Below are 22,941 nucleotides of genomic sequence, written 5' to 3'. Positions count from 1 at the left end.
TAGTTCCGATGGCTTCTTTAACTTCATCCCAAAACTCTTTTTATCCCTAAATAGAGTTGAGGGGTCAGCTGAATGTACTATTCCAAGCTATAACTTCAACAACTTTATGACGTTTGCATCTAGTTTTGCCAGGAGGGTTCTGGCAATGTCATATACAAGAAAGGGCCAAGTTAGACGTGACGTTAGATAATTGTCGTATATCCAAACTTTTTTAATGTTGCTTAGTGGTTGTTGGTCTACCTTATTTAAAGTCGTTAAGGAAATTATCGACAAACCGACAATTTTCGATTACGGTTCGAAAAAATCGTAGATCCGGGGCTGGTCGTGATAACCCTGGAGACCAATTTATATACATAGCACAACGGGGTACTAAGTAGATAGACAACTTTCCCCTCACGCCTTTTGATTTATCGTCAAAACAATGGCAGATTAACAGAGTTTAATATGTGCTGGAGTACATAACGTCTATTTCGAGCGGCCCTTAGCAGCTCTGTCGTATCTTTCCGAGGGCCTTTTTATTTTTAAGCTGTCCGAATCCTTTTAGTCTTATCTAATTTCTTACAGCGTTGCTGGGCAGATTTGGATTGGTTGAAAATAGGACCATAAGTAAAGCTATAGCATAACGATACTTCTTCTTGATTGCGACTTTGGTATAACGTTATGATGTCATAGGGCGAGATGAAGCAGACGAACGAGACGCGCGCCATGGTGGGGTCGCTGGTGCGCGGCATGCTGCCGGGCGGCTGGCGGCGCTACGCCGTGGCGCGCGGCTGCACGGTGCAGCAGTGGGTGGACGACTTCGCGCGCCGCGTGGCGCAGCTGGCGCACGTCAGCCGCGCCGTGGCCGACCAGGGCGCCAAGCGCCTGCAGGTACTGTGTGTGCGACACGACACGGTGGGGGTGGGGGGCTGCACGGTGCAGCAGTGGGTGGACGACTTCGTGAAATGTTTTTAACATAGAATACATAACGTCAATAATTAGAACAGCAGATTTACATAAAACTATTTTATAACAGTAATCATTCTTCTTTCGTTTGCGTAAAATACATAAAATTTTTGAATTGTGTTTCTTTTCCTAAATTTAACTGTTACTACTAAAAGAGAAATTTCGATTAATCGTTTCTTATATGATGATACATTAATACAATATAAAATTAATATTTTCTCAAAATTTCGACAATAATATTGATAACAATATTGATACATATATCTGTCAGGATATTGTTTGTTAAGACATAAGTGTACTAATTAAGTGTTGACGTTTTAATGTAATGTTTTAGAGCATCCCAGTTTGGCTCGGAGGTCTACTGAATCCAGAGGCCTACATTACGGCTACTCGTCAATGTGTCGCACAAGCCAACTCCTGGTCTCTCGAGGAACTTAACTTACAAGTAAAAACTTATTTCCTTTCGAGTTTATAAAATGAGATTTATATAAACTATATATAATAATTTAAATATTTTTAGGTAACGATCCCCGATCCGGGTACTCCCACTGAAAATGCTCAAACGGAGTGGTCTTTCTCAGTCACCGGTTTGAAACTCCAGGGAGCAACGGTGAAAGGCAATCGTTTGTTGCTCACAAACACTATCATGGTCGACCTTCCGCTTACTGTGCTCACGTGGATACGGTAATTATTTTTTGTTTACTTTCTTTTAAAAACGATTAAAATTTTAATTTGTGTAACGACGAAGCGAAGATGCTTTTGAAGCCTAAGCCTTGTATAAAGATATTTTTGATTTTGATTCTGACCCTACCAGACTTGAGAAATAAAATTGATATTATTTTGGTGTTTAAAAGACTAGCAATATGTCTCGTAAGATCTTTTAACTTTTCGTTAAATACATATTATAAAGTCCAAAGTTTGCGAGGAAGAATCTACGTTCGTTACTCTAAAACTAGTGACCGCTGTGCAGTAGAACCTGGTCTTATTCAGTTCGTATCTTGAAGTCCAAGCGTGACAGTTAACGCCAGTGCCGCCCACAGCGGCGCCGAGCCGGCCGGCGCGGGCACGGCGCTGACGCTGCCCGTGTACCTGAACAGCGCGCGCTCGGAGCTGCTGTTCACCGTGCGCCTGCCCGTGGCCGCGGGCCAGGAGCCGCACGCCTTCTACGAGCGCGGCGTGGCGCTGCTCACCTCCACCGCGCTCAACTAGAGCGACACTCCGCTGGCGTTCAACTGGCGGCACCTATGGCACTGATCTAACTAGCTTCTTCTTATTGCACGATGATTGTGGTATTTCATTTAATTTAATCATATTTATTGGCTAAATAAAACATCATCATATTAATTCGAATTTTTATTTACTAGACTGTCATGGTTTTACAGTTAAGAAATTAAAGTATTCTTAAAAATATTTTAAACTTGAGAAACTTAAAGTTGACTGCTTCCTTGAATGACTGTTTTGATTCCGGGCGGTTTTTGCTTTGGCAACCTGTAATTAAAATTAAAATTGTTGAAAAAATGTAGGTAATTTAGAAAACTAGTCAAGTCTTTTCTATAATTCCAGATACAACTATATTTGAAAAAAAAATTGTCCACAATATAATAAAGTAAAAAATAAAATTTCAAGACCTTAATTAAAAAGATTATTTATTGTCAGCTCACAAAATATTTTAAACAAAACAATTTATGTACATGTTACTTAATCCAAAAAATGTTATACAATGTTTGACAATTACCTAGTGTACAATATTTTTCGCGGCGACGAGGGATGTATGAGGTCGTGTTGTCGCTCCCACTCCATGTACTTCTGATGCTGTCGCTGTCGTCGTCGGTCTACGTAACTTATCTGTAAAAAAGGCATGATTAATAAATAAATTACGTATTCTGCGTTATACAATATTTTTCTAAATCTATAATTATGAAACGGCTCATTCTGATAGATTAATGTTCGTCGACCGTAAGTTAACACATGAAAATTTGGCAAACTCTGAAGATATATAAGAGAGATATTGGAGTTAAAAAAATACATTTTTTTTTTTTTTTTTTAAGCTAGAAGCATAAAACACGTGTGCTGGAAGATATCTCTACTAAATAACATACTTGAGTTTCAAATTATTTAGGCAAAGCAAATATTTTATATAATTCTCTATGTATAATCATGTATATTCTTGAATAAATCAAATGAAATATTCAATTCAGCGTTTTTTAATTTTTGCATATTCGGGTGGCAATTTTGACAAGAATTAAAATTTTGAGGCACAAAATTTGATTTTACACGTTAATTTTCCATTTTTTTTTTTTTTTAATTTTCCAGTGGCAGGACTACTGGAAGAGATCCAATCATGGTAGTAGAGGTAGTATCATGGTGGTAGATCCTATCAATAAGTAGTGCCTTTGTACCAGCATTATTTATAAGAGCTATTTCCTATTGCTACCCTAATTGTTAAATAAATTATAAGCTTTTTTAGGTTTATTTTAGAAACTACGTTTTAACGTTTTTTTTAACATTTGTCACTACGAATATTTATGAAAAATCTACCTATTTTAATTTTTTATAGAACCGTAAAAATAACACACATAATTCAGTGTCAAAACTTTCCGCAAGGTCATTTATTTAAAAAAATTGTTAATAGAATTTTAAAACTAAAGCCTATTCTAAAGCAGACAAGCAGCTTGACAACAATTAAAAAACAATTATTATACAATTTCTTGATAAACAAACCACACAGCTGGCAGGTATCCAAACAAACGCGGTGACGAGTACGACGACACCGACAATGTTGTCGCGGAGGAATCCGAGCACGTTGTTAATGTTAATGTCTTCAATAATGTCCCAGAACCGCTCGACCACATCCTGAATCGTCTTTTCACAAACTCCCTGTTAAAAAAAATATTGAATAATTTTAATATATAATCGAGGTAGGGCACAGCAGGAATTTCCTGCTCAAAATATGGAGCAGCCCGACTGGGGTAGTACCTCGACCTTACAGAAGACCACAGCTAAATAATACTGTTTTCAAGCAGTATTGTGTTCCTGTTGGTGAGTAAGGTGACCAGAGCTCCTGGCGGGGATTGGGTATAGGGTCGGCAACGCGTTTGCGATGCTTCTGGTGTTGCAGGCGTCTATAAGCTACGGTAATCTCTTACCATCAGGTGAGCGGTACGCTTGTTTTCCGAACTAGTGACATAAAAAAAAATAATATATATAATTTTATCTGTTCTGCGAAAGATAGAAATTAAGAACAGTATTTTTCAATAAAATAGAGTACATGCCATTGTGAGGCTGATGAGAGTTAGAAAAATGCTTACTGATAGGAGGTTTTTATTATAAAAGAGGGGGTTTTGGTTTTCTTTACCAAAATCTCAAAATTATGAGTCTAAAATTATGTCTACGGTTCACATTTCAGATTACTGATTAAAATAATAATTTCCTTACAATTTGGACTTCGTAACTTTATGGTCTACTTACTCAGAACTTTTTAATATAACAACTATACATTGCAATGATTGAAGAGTTATTTTTCATATAAACGATTGCTAAAAATAGATACAAAAGATAAAATTCTGCCCTACTTTATTACAGAAGCCTTGAATACAGGGGGTTCCGTCCGGTAGGATATCGTTGTGAGCGACCGGAAAACATGTCTTGTTCAAACTCTTTCTACAGCATCGCTTGCAGGCATCCGCAACTGTAACACCAATGTAATAAATTCAAATCGATGTATAAAAATATGTTTTCGAAGTTGTTTAGTAAACGTTATAGTCCAGGAGCCAGGGACAGATTTTTATGACCAAGTCCCTCCCAATCGAAAATTCGTAAAATGCATTAAGGATTTATATTATGAACATTCGCGACCGTCAGCTGCGACTTCGTGGGTGGGACTGGCAGTGGCAGACTCCCACGCATGAAGAATACAAATTGTTTAGCACATGCAGCTATGCAGACCCTGCGTCTCGCAGTAAGGCACGCACGAGCCGTTGCGGCAGTACCGCAAACACACACATTGTGTGTGCTAGTGACGCAGCAGAGTCCTCACCGATGTCGCACATGCAGCTGTGCAGGCCCTGCGTCTCGCAGTAGGGCACGCACGAGCCGTTGCGGCAGCGCCCGCGCTCCGCACACTCGTGCTCGTCTGCGATGGCAGGTGCCTGCAACCACAGTGTGGGTTAAGAGTTTTGTGGAATTGGTCTTTAAAATACTACAAATCTGCAAAAGAAGTAGTAGTAGAATAATAGGAGTTCTAGCTATCATATATATATCAAGCTAATGATTAGGAATCTATAATATACTAGCTGACCTGGCGAACTTCGTATCACCTTATTTTTTTCTGAAATATAATAATAACATAATATATCAAAATAAAATATAGCCTATCTTTTAAGTTGGATCAAACTGCACACGGTGTGCAAATTTGACTAAAATCGGTAAAGTAGTTTAGGAGTCCATTGAGGACAAACATTGTGACACGAGATTTATATATATCTATAATATATATAAACGCGAAAGGTCATTCATCACGAAATCTCCGAAACTATAACACCTACAAACTTGAAATTTGGCATGTAGGCTCCTTATAGGGCGTAGGCATCCGCTAAGAACGGATTTTACGAAACTCGACCCCTAAGGGGGTGAAATGGGGGTTGCAAGTTTGTATGAACGTCCTATGATTTTGAAGTAAGAGACTTGAAATTTAAAATGTATGCTCTATAGATGATGAGAAGGTGTTCAAATAATATATCTTTAGAAATCAACTCCCTTTTGGGGTTGAATCGGGGGATGGTAGGTTGACTCACTCATCACGAAATCTCCGAAACTATAACACCTACAAACTTGAAATTTGGCAGGAAGGCTCCTTATAGAGTGTAAACATCCGCTAAGAACGGATTTTACGAAATTCAACCCCTAAGGGGATAAAACGGGGGTTGGAAGTTTGTATGAAAGTCCCATGATTTTGAAGTAAGAGACTTGAAATTTAAAATGTATGCCTTATAGATAATGAGAAGGTGTCCAAATAATCTATCTTTAGAAATCAACTCCCTTTTGGGGTTAAAACGGGGGATGGTAGGTTTACTCACTCACCATGAAATCTCCGAAACTATAAGACCTAAAAACTTGAAATTTGGCAGATAGGCTCCTCATAGGGCATAAACATTCGCTAAGAACGGGTTTTACGAAATTCGACCCCTAGAGGGGTAAAACGGGGGTTGGAAGTTTGTATGAAAGTCCTATGTTTTTGAAGTAAACGACTTGAAATTTAAAATGTATGCTCCATAGATGGTGAGGAGGTCTCTAAACAATGTATCTTTAGAAATCAACTCCCTTTCGGGGTTAAAACGGGGGATGGTACATTGACTCATTCATCACGAAATCTCCGAAACTATAACAGCTACAAATTTGACGTTTGATAGGTAGGTTCCTTATAGAGCGTAAACATCCGCTAAGAACAAATTTTACGAAACTCGACCCCTAAGGGGTAAAACGGGGGTTGGCAGTTTGTAGGAAAGTCCTATGTTTTTGAAGTAAGCTACTTGAAATTTAAAATGTATACTCTATAGATGGTGAAGAGGTATCCAAATAATGTATCTTTAGAAATAAATTCTCTTTTGGGGTTAAAACAGGGGATGGTAGATTGACTCATTCATCACGAAATCTCCGAAACTATAAGAGCTACAAATTTGATATTTGACAGGTAGGTTCCTTATAAGGCGTAGACATCTACTAAGAACTGATTTTACGAAACTCGACCCTTAAAGGGGTAAAACGGGGGTTGGAAGTTTGTATGAAAGTCCTATGTTTTTGAAGTAAGAGACTTGAAATTTAAAATGTATGCTCTATAGATGATGAGAAAGTGTACAAATAATGTATCTTTAAAAATAACCTCCCTTTTGGGGTTGAAACGGAGGATGGTAGGTTGACTCACTCATCACGAAATCTCCGAAACTATAACAGCTACAAATTTTACATTTGGCAGGTTGGTTTCTTATAGGGCGTAGACACCGCTAAGAACGGATTTTACGAAACTCGACCCCTAAGGGGATAAAACGGGGGTTGGAATTTTGTATGAAAGTCCTATGTTTTTGAAGTAAACGACTTGAAGTTTAAAATGTATGCTCTATAGATGGTGAGGAGGTGTTCAAACAATGTATCTTTAGAAATCAACTCCTTTTTGGGGTTAACACGGGGGATGGTAGATTGACTCATTCATCACGAAATCTCCGAAACTATAACAGCTACAAATTTGACATTTGATAGGTAGGTTTCTTATAGGGCTTAAACATCCGCTAAGAACAAATTTTACGAAACTCGACCCCTAAGGGGGTGAAATGGGGGTTGCAAGTTTGTATGAACGTCCTATGATTTTGAAGTAAGAGACTTGAAATTTAAAATGTATGCTCCATAGATGGTGAGGAGGTCTCTAAACAATGTATCTTTAGAAATCAACTCCCTTTCGGGGTTAAAACGGGGGATGGTACATTGACTCATTCATCACGAAATCCCCGAAACTATAACAGCTACAAATTTGACATTTGATAGGTAGGTTCCTTATAGAGCGTAAACAACCGCTAAGAACAAATTTTACGCAACTCGACCCCTAAGGGGATAAAACGGGGGTTGGAAATTTGTATGAAAGTTCTATGTCTTTGAAGTAAGAGACTTGAAATTTAAAATATATGCTCTATAGATGGTGAGGAGGTGTCCAAATAACATCGTAATGTATATATATAAAAGAGAAAGGTCACTGACTCACTCATCACGAGAACCCAAAAACAGCTGGAAGGTCCATCCATCTCAGATTATAGTTAGTAGATAATAGTAGTAGAGGAGAGAGATTTAGAGATATTCCACCGCTAAGGGTGTTTAATTGGGGTTGATAGTTTGTATGAAATATATACAGCAGTTATATAAATTCGTCGATAGGTTATTTATACTGCAGCCTGAAAATAAAACTAAAAATGTGGTGTATAGAGAGGTTTTATAAAAAGAAGTATTAAATTATACTAAATTGTGCCTTTTAAAAAGTTACTCAGTGTGATAAGCATTTCAAGTGACTGAAATAAAAAAAATGCGTTAAACATCTTAATAGTATAGTACTTTTTGAGTTTATCCCGGACATACATACAGACAAACAGACAAAAATTAAACTATATTTTTGGCTTCGGTATCGATTGTAGATCACACCCCAAATATTCTTTTAAAAAAATATTTAATGTACAGTTTTGACTTTCCTACCATTTTTAACCGACTTCAAAAAAGGAGGAGGTTACTCAATTCGACCATATATATATATATATATATATATATATATATATATATATATATATATATTATGTATGTTCGGGGATAACTCAAAAAACCAATTTAGATAATTCTTATTTTGTTGGAAAGGAGATATCCCTAGTTTGGTACCATGATAAGGAAACCAGGATCTGATCATTTGTTTACCTATTAAGTATGTATTAAAACATTTATATTGTATCTTCTGTTGGTTGTCCTTAATAAATAAATAAATAAAATAAAATATACGACTATAGTAATTGTATTTTTTTTTTATATTATAGTAATAACTTTCTTTTACGCTATATGCTCTATGATGTCACCTGACCGCATTGTCGACGTCCACAGTGACGTTTCTAATAGCGCAGGGCGGTTATCATCACAATGCAGAGAGGGCACGCGAACCTTGGGGCAGTCGGCGGAGGCGCCGTTGCAGGTGGCCTCGCCCTCGCAGGCGGAGTGCGCCGCCTCGCGACACACCACGCCCGGCGCCGCGAACACGCAGCCCGCGCAGCACGGCGAGTTCTTGTCGCTGCGGGCGAGGGCGCGGCCAACGCGTGAGCGCTCTTACGTCTACGTGCCTCTGTGCGAGCACGCTTGCGTGCGTGCGTGTGTACGAGTGCGTGCACTATCTATTACTTCGATATAGGAAACCTTCAGGGGAGTTTTGTTCAAGTTAAGAGTGGGCAGTTTTTTATCAATAATAACTATAACCATGTTATTCATATAAATAATATATTAGAAGACCATAAGTAGGTAATTATATATTTACTTAAATTTTTATGATATTCTTAAATTATTAAATGCTAGCTGACCCAGCCAAGCGTTACTGTGGCTCTGTAAATATAATTTATTAAAATATATGTAAATTCTATATTCCAACGCGCCATCTATAATCTAGAAATAGAAATACGGCGCCCACTATCAAATATCTGTGTAACTTAGATGCCAAACGGCCATCTATTAGGATTTTTTAGAACTAACCCATATACAGACTAAAGTCGTATATAATAACCAACATTGAGATCAATAATTGAGATAAAACTACCTATCTCAAAAATTGGGCCAAATTACAGATGCTTACAAAAATTGGTAAAAATTGGTTCAGTAGTTTTGAACTTTATCGCTAACATACATCGTGACACGAAATTTATATATAGATTTAGAATATCATGAAAACTGAATTTCATCCAAATGACCAAAAATTTATTGGCATTTAGCCAGGCATGGCTTTAAAGAAATAACTATTGGCGGTCCTACTTCCGTGTCATGCTAGATACACACCTAAAAATCTCCTCAAGGTTATTACAGTAATGACTACCGTCTTTGAAAGAAGTAAGCATACCTGCAGACAGCTCCTTGATTCTTCCTAAGCTTACAGTTTTTATCACAACACATATCGTTGTCTTCGGTACCTGAAACAATAATTTTATTTCTTAGGTTTGTATACAGGTTGAATACTAGAGGGAGGCATTAAATGAAAACACATACTCCTATAGCATAATTATACCATTCACTTTTAAACTATATACAAAACCTCATTTATATTTAAGAATCCTGATAATAAACCACCTGGTAAACATCTAAAATTTTAACTTAAATTTTACAAAACTATTTTCTGCAAGATCAAAAACAAATTAATAGGAATCATATGTAAAATAAAAATGCAATTCCAATGGCATATACGACGGAATTCTGCTAATTTTTAGTGCGTGTAACTGCGTCGATATTAACAATATTACAGTCACCGTCATGCAAGTAAGATGCCAGGTACTTAAACAATAATTATGTTATATGACTATTAATTTACCCAGAACGTTTTTAATTTGTGTACTCCCACTAACATACAAACCAAAGAGTATATTATAAAAGTTTTGAGCAACGATTCGAGAACAGTGACTCTTACTCTTCTGAAGAAATGTTCTCACCAAGCAGGCCGGCGTCACACTCCTCGCCGCCCTCGACGCGTAAGTTCCCGCAGAAGCTCTCCTCGGGCTCGGAGAAGCAGCGGCCCGACTTCGCCTGCAGCACCTTGCGGATGGAGCGCAGGCTGCACGGGGAGAACCGCTGCGGGACATACATGTAGCTCACTCTACTGCGATTATGTTTATATATCTATGTATTATTGAGGTAGTGCACAGCAGGAGATATCCTGCTCAAAATCTGGGGTAGCCCGACTGGGGAAGTACTTCGACCTAACAGAAAATCACAGCTAAATAATGCTGCTTTCAAGCAGTGTTGTGTTCCTGTTGTGGGTAAAGTGGACAGAGCTCCTGTGGAGCGTCAGGAATAAGGTCGGCAACGCACAAACGATGTTTCTGATGTTGGAGGCGTCAATAGGCTACCTACGTAATAACAGGTACCTAACGCTCTGTAATACCTACGATACAGTATATAGTGTGTTTTCATCACTCATCACTTCAGCCTATCATCCACTACTGCACATAGGCCTCCACAAGTTCGCGCCAAAAATGGCGCGGACACATGTGTGTTGCCCATAGTCACCACGCTGGGTAGGCGAGTTGGTGACCGCAGGGCTGGCTTTGTCACACCGAAGACGCTGCAGCCCTTCTTCGGTCTTTGTATTTCAAAGCAGTTGCATGGTTATCCCGCTATCGGTCGGCTTTTTAAGTTCCATGGTGGTGGAACTGTGTTATCCCTAAGTCGCCTCTTACCACACCCACGAGAAGAGAGGGGTGGCTATATTCTTTACTACCTTAACCACACAGCACTTATTACTTCTTCCATAAACTTAGCATACCAAATTGCACTCCGTATTCTTTGAATTTTTTTTTTTTACAAAGCAACATTAATAAAACAAAAAACTTTACGATTGTCGACAAGATTTATTTATACTATTTCTTTTCTTGCTAGTTGTAATCTTAATACAGTTATATCATTTAACTCTACGCTATAACTGGGATCTAAACGGAAATAAATTTCGATAATCGGTGAAGATTTAAGACACAGACAGTGTACCGTAGCGCGAGAAGGCGCGGACGCACCTTGTTGTTGACGTCGTAGCCGCTGACGCTATAGGTGTACATGAGGTAGGAGCCGCCGTGGCTGGCGGCTCCTACCTCACACAGAGACAGGTAGGAGTGTATCCTAGCGCGGGAGGGCGCGGACGCACCTTGTTGTTGACGTCGTAGCCGCTGACGCTGTAGGTGTACATGAGGTAGGAGCCGCCGTGGCTGGCGGCTCCTACCTCACACAGAGACAGGTAGGAGTGTACCCTAGCGCGGGAGGGCGCGGACGCACCTTGTTGTTGACGTCGTAGCCGCTGACGCTGTAGGTGTACATGAGGTAGGAGCCGCCGTGGCTGGCGGCTCCTACCTCACACAGAGACAGGTAGGAGTGTATCCTAGCGCGGGAGGGCGCGGACGCACCTTGTTGTTGACGTCGTAGCCGCTGACGCTGTAGGTGTACATGAGGTAGGAGCCGCCGTGGCTGGCGGCTCCTACCTCACACAGAGACAGGTAGGAGTGTATCCTAGCGCGGGAGGGCGCGGACGCACCTTGTTGTTAACGTCGTAGCCGCTGACGCTGTAGGTGTACATGAGGTAGGAGCCGCCGTGGCTGGCGGCTCCTACCTCACACAGAGACAGGTAGGAGTGTATCCTAGCGCGGGAGGGCGCGGACGCACCTTGTTGTTGACGTCGTAGCCGCTGACGCTGTAGGTGTACATGAGGTAGGAGCCGCCGTGGCTGGCGGCTCCTACCTCACACAGAGACAGGTAGGAGTGTATCCTAGCGCGGGAGGGCGCGGACGCACCTTGTTGTTAACGTCGTAGCCGCTGACGCTGTAGGTGTACATGAGGTAGGAGCCGCCGTGGCTGGCGGCTCCTACCTCACACAGAGACAGGTAGGAGTGTATCCTAGCGCGGGAGGGCGCGGACGCACCTTGTTGTTGACGTCGTAGCCGCTGACGCTGTAGGTGTACATGAGGTAGGAGCCGCCGTGGCTGGCGGCTCCTACCTCACACAGAGACAGGTAGGAGTGTATCCTAGCGCGGGAGGGCGCGGACGCACCTTGTTGTTAACGTCGTAGCCGCTGACGCTGTAGGTGTACATGAGGTAGGAGCCGCCGTGGCTGGCGGCTCCTACCTCACACAGAGACAGGTAGGAGTGTATCCTAGCGCGGGAGGGCGCGGACGCACCTTGTTGTTGACGTCGTAGCCGCTGACGCTGTAGGTGTACATGAGGTAGGAGCCGCCGTGGCTGGCGGCTCCTACCTCACACAGAGACAGGTAGGAGTGTATCCTAGCGCGGGAGGGCGCGGACGCACCTTGTTGTTGACGTCGTAGCCGCTGACGCTGTAGGTGTACATGAGGTAGGAGCCGCCGTGGCTGGCGGCTCCTACCTCACACAGAGACAGGTAGGAGTGTATCCTAGCGCGGGAGGGCGCGGACGCACCTTGTTGTTAACGTCGTAGCCGCTGACGCTGTAGGTGTACATGAGGTAGGAGCCGCCGTGGCTGGCGGCTCCTACCTCACACAGAGACAGGTAGGAGTGTATCCTAGCGCGGGAGGGCGCGGACGCACCTTGTTGTTGACGTCGTAGCCGCTGACGCTGTAGGTGTACATGAGGTAGGAGCCGCCGTGGCTGGCGGCTCCTACCTCACACAGAGACAGGTAGGAGTGTATCCTAGCGCGGGAGGGCGCGGACGCACCTTGTTGTTGACGTCGTAGCCGCTGACGCTGTAGGTGTACATGAGGTAGGAGCCGCCGTGGCTGGCGGCTCCTACCTCACACAGAGACAGGTAGGAGTGTATCCTAGCGCGGGAGGGCGCGGACGCACCTTGTTGTTAACGTCGTAGCCGCTGACGCTGTAGGTGTACATGAGGTAGGAGCCGCCGTGGCTGGCGGCTCCTACCTCACACAGAGACAGGTAGGAGTGTATCCTAGCGCGGGAGGGCGCGGACGCACCTTGTTGTTGACGTCGTAGCCGCTGACGCTGTAGGTGTACATGAGGTAGGAGCCGCCGTGGCTGGCGGCTCCTACCTCACACAGAGACAGGTAGGAGTGTATCCTAGCGCGGGAGGGCGCGGACGCACCTTGTTGTTGACGTCGTAGCCGCTGACGCTGTAGGTGTACATGAGGTAGGAGCCGCCGTGGCTGGCGGCTCCTACCTCACACAGAGACAGGTAGGAGTGTATCCTAGCGCGGGAGGGCGCGGACGCACCTTGTTGTTAACGTCGTAGCCGCTGACGCTGTAGGTGTACATGAGGTAGGAGCCGCCGTGGCTGGCGGCTCCTACCTCACACAGAGACAGGTAGGAGTGTATCCTAGCGCGGGAGGGCGCGGACGCACCTTGTTGTTGACGTCGTAGCCGCTGACGCTGTAGGTGTACATGAGGTAGGAGCCGCCGTGGCTGGCGGCTCCTACCTCACACAGAGACAGGTAGGAGTGTATCCTAGCGCGGGAGGGCGCGGACGCACCTTGTTGTTGACGTCGTAGCCGCTGACGCTGTAGGTGTACATGAGGTAGGAGCCGCCGTGGCTGGCGGCAGGCGAGCACTCGGCCACGTCGGGGTCGTGCTCGGAGCCCCAGTTGTGGCCGAACTCGTGCGCCGTCACGAGGTCCGCCTCGCGGGTGATGACGCGCTGCCCGTAGTGGTTGCGCGACGACGACAGCCCCGAGTTCAAGTACAGGGTGTAGCCGTTCTTGAAGTATTCTGCCGGTTCACGTTTCGCCTCGTTAGGGCTACGTTTAGTTACTCAGATCGCTAACTACGATTATTACATTTATTAGATAACGACGAAGCAATGATAGTTACCCAAACCAAGCATAAAGAGCGTTTATAGCAAGCGCATATAGAGGAACGTAGCTTAACCCCAAACTTTAGGAACAATTGAAACATAAAAGAAAGTAAAATTGTTTTTGGCAAAGAATGATTGAAAAAGACATCCAAAAAATTTTGATACTCGCATTTTTTAAAGCTACCTACGCTCCTGTGTAATCGGGGAACATAGTAAACATGCAAAGCAAACAAAAACAACACTCACACTTTACAGCAAATTAAACTGAAAAAAAAAAAACATAAATAATAAATAAAGTATAGTACATATTCTAAAGCTCGGTTAGCATCGGCCTTTTGCCTTACGTGGACAACTGGACATGTACGTATGAAATTTCTCGATTTACGTACTCTTCAGTGTCCCAACTTCTATAAAAGTTTTTCATTTTAATTATATTTATTTCTATCATTGATTTTTATATTTAGCCAAATAATTGCTTCTAGATGCACGTTCTTAGTATATATATTTCTTTGTTACTGTATACTGTACTTAGCGCTGAGAGACTTATCCTATTTAATTTTCATTGGTGGTGGAAAGAGTAATAAATCATGATACATTTTTTGCTATTACTAAGTAAGTATTACAGAAACTATATTTTGAGATGACACATAACATCTTAGTAACTGCTTACCTGGTGTACATATGCCTCCAACAGAATTCCGTCTAGGAGAACCTACGTAAGCAAGGCCAAGAATACCACCCTCAAACTTGAGATCAGTGAAAAGGTGCGCCAGACAGAAGTCTTTGTGTGAGTATTCACGGCTGAAGACCTGTAATTTTTTATTATCTTTTTCAACCAGAGAATCTATTGTAAAATAGTTTTTAAAACATTTCTTAAAAAACAGTTTTTGTCATTTTAAATTAATTTGACTTATTTCTGCACTTTCGATTTTTGTCTTCAATGTAATTAAATAATCCTTGCACGAAACTGACTTGATTGACAGAGCTTAGCATTCTATCAATATTCCAGATTTCTGTATACTATCTAAGTTATATATCTGTGGGATGATTGTTTTAAATATAAATAGTTAATCTGTGAAGTGTGAATGAAAGGAAGAATGAGTGAAAGGGATAGAGTGTGTTCGGTCATGATTGATTCGAGTTAGAAAGAAGGAACGAGCGAGCGAGTCATGGTGAATATTATTAACAGACTTAAAACAACGTATTAAGGCGATACATAGTTTCATTGCTGGTATCCTCAATCCCACATATCTTTATTTCAATTATTTTTTCGACAATCGACAATTTCGATAATTAGCCGTAAGTCGACTGCATTACACAATATATTTCTATCTTAAACGAATTAATTTTACCAATGTATTTGCGGTGTACAAAAAATAATAAAGAAACAAACAATTTATGTAGTATAAGTTATTTCAATAAAAGAGCACCTCACCTCCAGAAGGTTGCGAACGTCCCACTTTTCCCGCACCATGTTGTAATGCGCTTCGCCACCTCGCACGCGCGTCGGTTCTGAATGTACTAATATTTTTTTTATAACAAAACCCATTCCTTTGAACCCATCCGCATCCTGAAATTATATATTATGCTTACGTTTTTATGCAATTAATTTTTTTTTTTTTTTTTGTGACTGGGGGACATCTCAAGGTTTCTTGAAGGCTTTTCTGTGGTTTCGGAAGACTTAACGGGATATTTATTGGACGCAAGTATTGCAGTGTCCTCAGCAAAATGAGTGTTCATATAACACCTTAAGTGCTTAAGGTGCCAGGTGTTATCAAATGCTTGGTTTATATCTAAGATCACTGATGAGCAGTATTCTTTATGATACGATGTAAATTGGTTTAATTTGGTGTAATATTTTGCAAGGTGACTTAAAAACAAATCAGCTTTCTCCTTTTGGGGTCTTAGCCCAAGAGTTAGAATCTGGAATTCTTATAGGGGATTTGTGAATTACAGGCCAAAAGATCTTTTTAAATTCTCTCCACAAGGAGTAATCCGATGCTCTGGAGGGTGAAATTGATTTAATGTGGATTTGATTTGGTACTTCATAGATCCCCAGTGGATATGTTTGTAACAGCTGTTCTACTGTCCTGCTGTTAAACACAGAATAACTATGGAGCTCCATAAATTACATAAACGAAATTAAACACAGTTTATGCAGTTGCGTTCCTGAAAATTTAACTTAAAATCTGATATAGGTTTCATTTAGATTCATTGTCTAGAAGTGAATTTATTACTCTATAAACAATATTACGAAAATCGAACAACATTATAGACATACATCTGCATGGCTATTTATTATAATAAGTCATTAAAATGTATGTTATTGATTTTACAAACCTGGCGATCCTGCCAGACAGTATCATTGTATATTTTATGAACTCGGTCTATAAGGCTGATCTGTAACAAATTACAAAATATATAAACTGATTTTACTTGTAATTTTGATAAGTATTTGAGATTATTGTTAATATTCATTTTTCAATACAAAGAAGTACCTTATTTTTGTAACAATATTGGTACATATTTTATACAACATGTCAAACATATACTTTTCATTTATTTTTATGTTAGCTGAATGGTTTTGAATTTTGACGACGCGTTAGCGCAACGGTCACATCACTTTATGACTGTTGCGCTGGCGGTTGTGGGTTCGATCCTCGCGCATGACAATCCTCCTTATCATCCTTGTAGGTCTCCCCACCGCGCCTCGGAGAGCACGTCAAGCCATCGGTCGTGGTTGTTATCACGTACACCTGATAGCGATTGTTACTCATACTAGGAATATATCCGCCAACCCACATTGGAGCACTGTGGTGGATTAAGCTCTGATCTTTCTCCTACATGGGAAAAGAGGCCCATGCCCAACAGTGGGTTATTACAGGCTGAAGCGAAAAAAAAATAAAACAAAATAATAATTGTGTTTGCTCGCAAACGAAAAAAACCGACATCAATTACCATCGACAAGTTATACAACGTAGATAGACGAAAAAAATTAACAAGCGTTTTATTAGTCGTCGCTACGATTTTCGAGGGTTTCCCTCGATTTCTCTGGGACTCCATCATCAGATCCTGGTTTCCTTATCATGGTTACACACTTGGGATATCTCCTTTCCAACAACAAAGAATTATCGGTGCTGGCAAACGAAAAAAAAACCGACTTCAATTACATCAATAAGTAATACACTGTAGGTAGACGAAAAAATAGTCAAGTAAATACGCATTATCAAAGATTACTCCAAAAGTTGTAATCAGATCTCGATGAAATTTAAATGTGACCACATGATAAACATCGGCTTTCGATTAAATTAAAAATCATCACAATCGGTACACCCAGTAAAAAGTTATGCGGATTTTCGAGAGTCTCCCTCGATTTCACTGGGATCCCATGATCAGATCCTGATTTCCTTATCATGGTACCACACTTAGGATATCTCTTTTCCAACAAAAAAAAGAATTATCAAAATCGGTGCATAAACGACGAAGTTATCCCCCATACATTAAAATATATATATATATATATATATATATATATATATATATATATATATATATATATATATATATATATATATATATATATACGGTGGAATTAAGTAACCTCCTATATATATTATAATAGGTATTTCAGGCCCAACCACCATAAAGGGTTCTTACCCGGTCTTTCTGGCTGCCTGGAACACAACACATTACTAGCGGAAAGTTTGAATGATGCCAGAACACATGAGAGGCAAATAACAGTCTGCTGGACCATTAAAACGCATTTGGTTCTGTGCAGCATGAACTGATGATCTTTGCCCTAAAATGGTATAACTTTCCTATTGTAGTTATAGACATAATCAAATCTTATTATTCACAATTACAATTTGCTATAGCAGCAAACAACTAATAGCAGTAAACATTTTACGACTATTTTCCATAATCTGTGAATTCCAGGTCAAATTTTGGTCAAAAATAATACCTAGATTTTTTACTTCTGAACTATAAGGAATAACATTGTTGTTAAATATAACTGATGGGAAAAGAGAGTGATCCAAACGACGAATCAAATGGTGGCTGCCAATAATAATAGCTTGACTTTTCACAGGATTTACTCTTAGACCAAATGAGTACTCCAATAAACAATTTCACTTAAGTCGGAGTTAATCCGAGTTAATTGTATGGTGAATATCATCTAACTTAGATGCGCATAAATCTGGAGATCGTCTGGATACAAGTGGAAGTAAGAAGAAATACGGGAAGTTACATTATTAATAAAAGCTGAAAATAGCAGAGGCGATAGAACGCCTTCTTGAGATACACCGGCATTGACGGTCAGCCAATCAGAATTTGAGTCCTGAACTCGAACCCGCTGACGGCGACCGTATAAATAGCTATTAAACCAGCCAATTACCGATGAAGATAAGGGAAGGATAAGTTAAGGGAATTAAGAACCGTCAGCAGAATGTCAAAGTCTACCGTGTTGAAAGCATTACTAAAGTCTAGTAACGTCAAAACCGTGAGCTTCCTTGCCGTCCATAGCCTGTCTGAAGTCATCAGTAATCTTGACCAAAGCAGTAGTCGTACTATGATCCGCTCTGAAGCCGGATTGAAAACGATTTAGAAGGTTGTTTGAACAAAAGAAACACACAGGGACAATGGAAATAGGACGGTAATCACTGTATGAAGAGGGATTTCTTTTTTTTTTTGGAAGTGGAATTATTTGGGCATCTTTCCATGGAGAAGGAAAACTCATAGTCGCAACTGAGTTATTGAAAATTGATGTTAAGACAGGAGTGACATAATCAATAACAGGGATAATCATTTTCCGGGTAATGCTATCAGAACCAACAGCATCAGACTTTATGGCTAAAATATTCCTCTTAACATCACCCTCGGTTAATTGAAGAGTGATTATTTAGTAATTTTAGGTCAAAATTATTTGAATATGCATTCTGATTGAGTACTTTGCCGACTCCCAATTATTTTAAAAATTTCCAAATTCTAGAGGTATTGCAGTCTTCTGTTACAGATGTGAAAATATGCCGTCGACGTGTATCTCTACATAGTTTGTTGCAGCGTAAATAATAATATACCTCAGCGTTATATACCTCTTATGATCCGGGACTCTCAATAGGAGGACAAGGTGTCACCACGATTGCTGAAGCAGTGCCTTTCAAATTTCTTGATTGAAAGAACGATCACAAAGAACGTACACCATCCTTAGGGTCAATTGTCGATAATTTCTTAAAAAAGTTTGGATATACGACAATTACCTTACGTCACGTCACTTGGCCTTTTCTTGTGTATGACGTTGGTAGAACCCTTCTGGCAAAACTAGATGCAAACGTCATAAAGTTGTTGAAGTTATAGCTTTGAAAACAGTTTTGGGATGAAGTTAAAGAAGCCATCGGAATCTATAAACACCTCAGAGTAACCAAAATGCATGTCTTGGGACAATTTCATGATGAAATAGTCTCACCTTTACCAAAAGACAAATGTGTTATAGAACATTCCTAAAAACCACCCCATAAAATTAAATAAATATTACGATCTTACACACTAACTTAACAAAAATGGTTATGTGGTTAATTTATACGCGGTAGAAGTAGGAGCGAGAGGTATACCAGCAAAATCTCTCTACAATCTTCTGAAAGACCTTGGCCTGTCGAGAACTGCAAGTAAGTTCTATTTTAGAATGAGTGTCTAAGGCTGCACTAACAGGTTCCTACCAAATTTGGCTAGGCAGAACGGGAAACTCGAGCAGTGATGGTGAGCGCTGATGCGCATCTCAAAGGGGGCCTCCTTAAACCTACACCTAGGTCGCAAGTCCTGGGAACTGCTCTGAGTTTCTCCTTCTGCCACACGATGGACCCAGCACCCGCAATGTGAATCCATAGAATGCTAAGAAGTTTCTCTCTTTTTTGAAGTCAGTTAAAAAAACAAATTAAGCTTTGTGATATTATATTTATTTAATCTATTAACTTTTAGCAGCATTGGCACCAAATAAGTAAAGTAAATTATTAAATAAGAACATTTATGGACTTAGTAAGAATATGGAGTGTAAATATAATAGCACTTACCAAATAATTAATAGTAGTTTTTGTATTACTCGCTCCCATTTCCTGAAAGAATCTGTAATCCGCAACAAGCAGCAAGGGACACCTTGTCTTGGTAGGAGTGTACTCATAGTCACTTTGTCTTTTAACTCTGTTAACTACTTTCTGTTGGTTATTATGGCTTGAGTCAAGGAATTGTTTGTCCTTATGTTTGTCTTGATATTGATTAAAGTACTTATCTTTTTCTAATTGTTCTTGGTTAGATTCTAAGTTTTCATTGTAATCATCTTCACCATCATCATCTTCTAACTCTGTTTTAAAATGTATAATTTAGGTGTTTGTATAAAAATAAAAATAAAAATTCAATTTTTACTTCTGCTTTTACCTTTGCCTTCCTTAACATAACCACAGACTCTTGGTTTCCTCTTGTCTGAACTGGACCAACTGAATCTTATGTCTGAAGATCGGTATGTAATCATAGTTTTGTCATCAAGATGAGAAAGATGTCGCCATGAGGGCTTGAAGAACATAAATAATTGTAATCATTTAATCAAATAGAGAAATGTAAAAATAGTTTAACTAAGGGACACTATACCTACCTCAATATGATAAGTTTCATCAGGTGTATGTATTATACCTGTAATGACTCCATCCTCAATGTGTAGCCTTACATCTGAGGATGTTTCTCCAAACACTCTTCCAGTGTAAAAGTTATCATAATCTAAAATAAATTTACTTATATTTATGTTATATTAAGAAAAATGCACCTTGAAAACAGCACCTTGATACAATAAACTGTGTTACGATACTAGATAATTAATATTATAAAATATGTGTTCTCCACAATTTTTTTTAATATTTATTCTTTATCTATTTGTTCACTATATTATTTTTAATTCAATTTAACTAAGTGAATGTGATTTTCTAAAAGAGTTGTGTGATAAAGATTAAGAGCCGTCATTTTCAAGTTAGATAGGTTAGGGTTATTTTTTATTTTTATTTTTTGTATCGAAATTATATCGATAAGCGGTCTAATTTTGAAGTTAGATAGCTTTGAGTTATTTTTTTTGTAGCAAAATTATGCCGATAAACGGTCAAATTTTGAGCTTAGATAATTCGAGGGCTTTTAATCTAAAGACTGAACATAACAAGAACAATTAAGTTAGTGTTAAGAGAAAATAACAACAACATATTAAGTTAGTGTTAAGTATTTTAATATATTTTCACTTACCTATATGAACAACACTTTTATTTCCATCAGCATCTACTGAATATGCTTTGAAGTTAGAATGCAAAACTGAGTTATGAGGGTGAAGTATAAGCCTAAAGTTCTTTCCCAGAGTTTGGAAATGCAATTCCTTAATGATATTGAAAGGGTGGTGGGACAACTTAACACCTCGTTTCACAATGTGATGAGTAAATTTCGAAGCATGCAATGTCTCAAAATATTTTAAGTTTTGGTATATAGAACCTTAAAAAGAAAAGGAAATGTTACATTATCTTTAACAGTTGATTAAATAGTACATTCCATAAAATATTAAAACTTACAATGACAATAATACATAAAAGTAGTAATTATTATAAGTGAGATCAAGTACTTTATTTCCATTATGGAAAAGAGGAGGTATATAATATTTTACACTTAATTCTTTAAGTACTTGAACAATATTTTACTATCAATATATACATGATATAATTGCAGTTCAAAAAATATTTTCAATGCGCACTCAAAGAGTATATAAAAGTATTCGCACTTATTATTATTATTCTTGGGCTTAATGGCGTTCAGTTGTGCCAGGGGGCACTGTCGAGTATTCGCACTTGTAAATAGTAGAATATTATTTATTGAGTTGTTGTTGTTTAAAAATGTATCACAAGGGAATAGGGAAAAGCAAAGGACTGTAATTATTATTTATTGACTTTTTTGACAATTTTAATGTCAACTGTACTGTCAGTTGCCACCACAGATTTCTGTGTAACAAAATCGATTACTCGATTGACAAATATGTCGAGCATATTAAAATTAAATATAGTACCTGGGTGACCGAACTTAATTCAGTATATTTTTTTTTAGTAAATAGTGTTTTTTAGAAATTATATTTAAATATAAATTACATATTGATAAAATATGAATACTATTTTACGATCTTACCGACATCATAAAAAAATACAAAGTATGCATGTCAGAAGTTAAACTATTTTGGCAAACTAATTGAAAAAACACGTGTTTCGGTTTTATTGATAACTAGCTGCTGTCATACTTTGTTATTTATTATTATTAATTTAAGTCATATTATATTTGTCTAGTAGAATTCTTTCAGTTAAATAAAACCAATATTCCTCTTGGTTTCTCGTTTATTATGCCACATATACCTTATAAAATAACATTCATTTACCCGTTTCTTCTTTACATTTCATATCTACAGAAAAATCTCATAGATGGCGCTGCTTTCAAATTGTTTTGATACTGCTTATATTCATTTAATTATTTAATTATGTTTATCGGCCGAAGTTACTTATATTGCGTGATATTTATAGTGTGAAGCTAGCTTATAGCATGGTTATTATTAACATAATGACAACAACATTCAAATATGCGTTACAGAATGCATTGAAGAAAGAAAGGTTTACTGCTCGTTCCCCGTTGGTGATAGTGTGATAATATGTAGCCTATATGTTGATCCAACTTCTTAATAATATTCGTGCAAAATTTGAAGTAAATCCATGCAGTACTTTTTGAGTTTATCCCGGACATACATAGGGTAAGGTGGGGTACAGTGTTACACGGGGTACAATGTTACAATGCACATATCTCCGTCCCTGTCCTTTACTTTTATGATGCTGGTATAGACGTTTGTCAAGCTCACAAGCAGCCATCTTTAAACAATTATCATCGCGGCAGTTTGTACCGTATTTAAAAAATAA

General features: G+C 39.2%; 2 protein-coding genes across 3 annotated transcripts in view; one reads left to right on the top strand and one right to left on the bottom strand.

Moving 5' to 3' along the window:
* Positions 1-2,289, top strand: part of LOC123659169 (dynein heavy chain, cytoplasmic) — a 73,957-nt gene extending 71,668 nt beyond the window's left edge. For both annotated transcript variants that reach the window (XM_045594426.1, XM_045594425.1), the window contains 4 exons: positions 673-870; positions 1,280-1,390; positions 1,466-1,629; positions 1,986-2,289. In XM_045594426.1, coding sequence (XP_045450382.1) covers positions 673-870; positions 1,280-1,390; positions 1,466-1,629; positions 1,986-2,154 — 642 coding nt within the window. In that variant the 3' untranslated portion in view covers positions 2,155-2,289. The remainder of the gene's footprint in view (positions 1-672; positions 871-1,279; positions 1,391-1,465; positions 1,630-1,985) is intronic.
* Positions 2,284-21,726, bottom strand: LOC123659170 (ADAM 17-like protease). The gene is made up of 17 exons (XM_045594427.1): positions 21,565-21,726; positions 21,248-21,487; positions 20,616-20,737; positions 20,402-20,534; positions 20,041-20,327; positions 16,319-16,378; positions 15,414-15,548; positions 14,649-14,787; positions 13,658-13,893; positions 10,149-10,287; positions 9,566-9,635; positions 8,626-8,752; positions 4,982-5,093; positions 4,518-4,633; positions 3,667-3,822; positions 2,681-2,790; positions 2,284-2,433 (listed from the first exon to the last, which is right to left on the bottom strand). Exons 1-17 carry the CDS (start codon positions 21,623-21,625, stop codon positions 2,373-2,375), a joined length of 2,304 nt encoding a protein of 767 aa, XP_045450383.1. The 5' UTR covers positions 21,626-21,726; the 3' UTR covers positions 2,284-2,372.
* Positions 21,727-22,941: the final 1,215 nt, after the last annotated feature.

The sequence above is a fragment of the Melitaea cinxia genome, chromosome 13 (genome assembly GCF_905220565.1).
Source record: "Melitaea cinxia chromosome 13, ilMelCinx1.1, whole genome shotgun sequence".
In the NCBI taxonomy this organism is placed as follows: domain Eukaryota; kingdom Metazoa; phylum Arthropoda; class Insecta; order Lepidoptera; family Nymphalidae; genus Melitaea; species Melitaea cinxia.
Note: the sequence above shows the minus strand (reverse complement) of the source record. Positions and strands in the feature narration are given on the sequence as shown.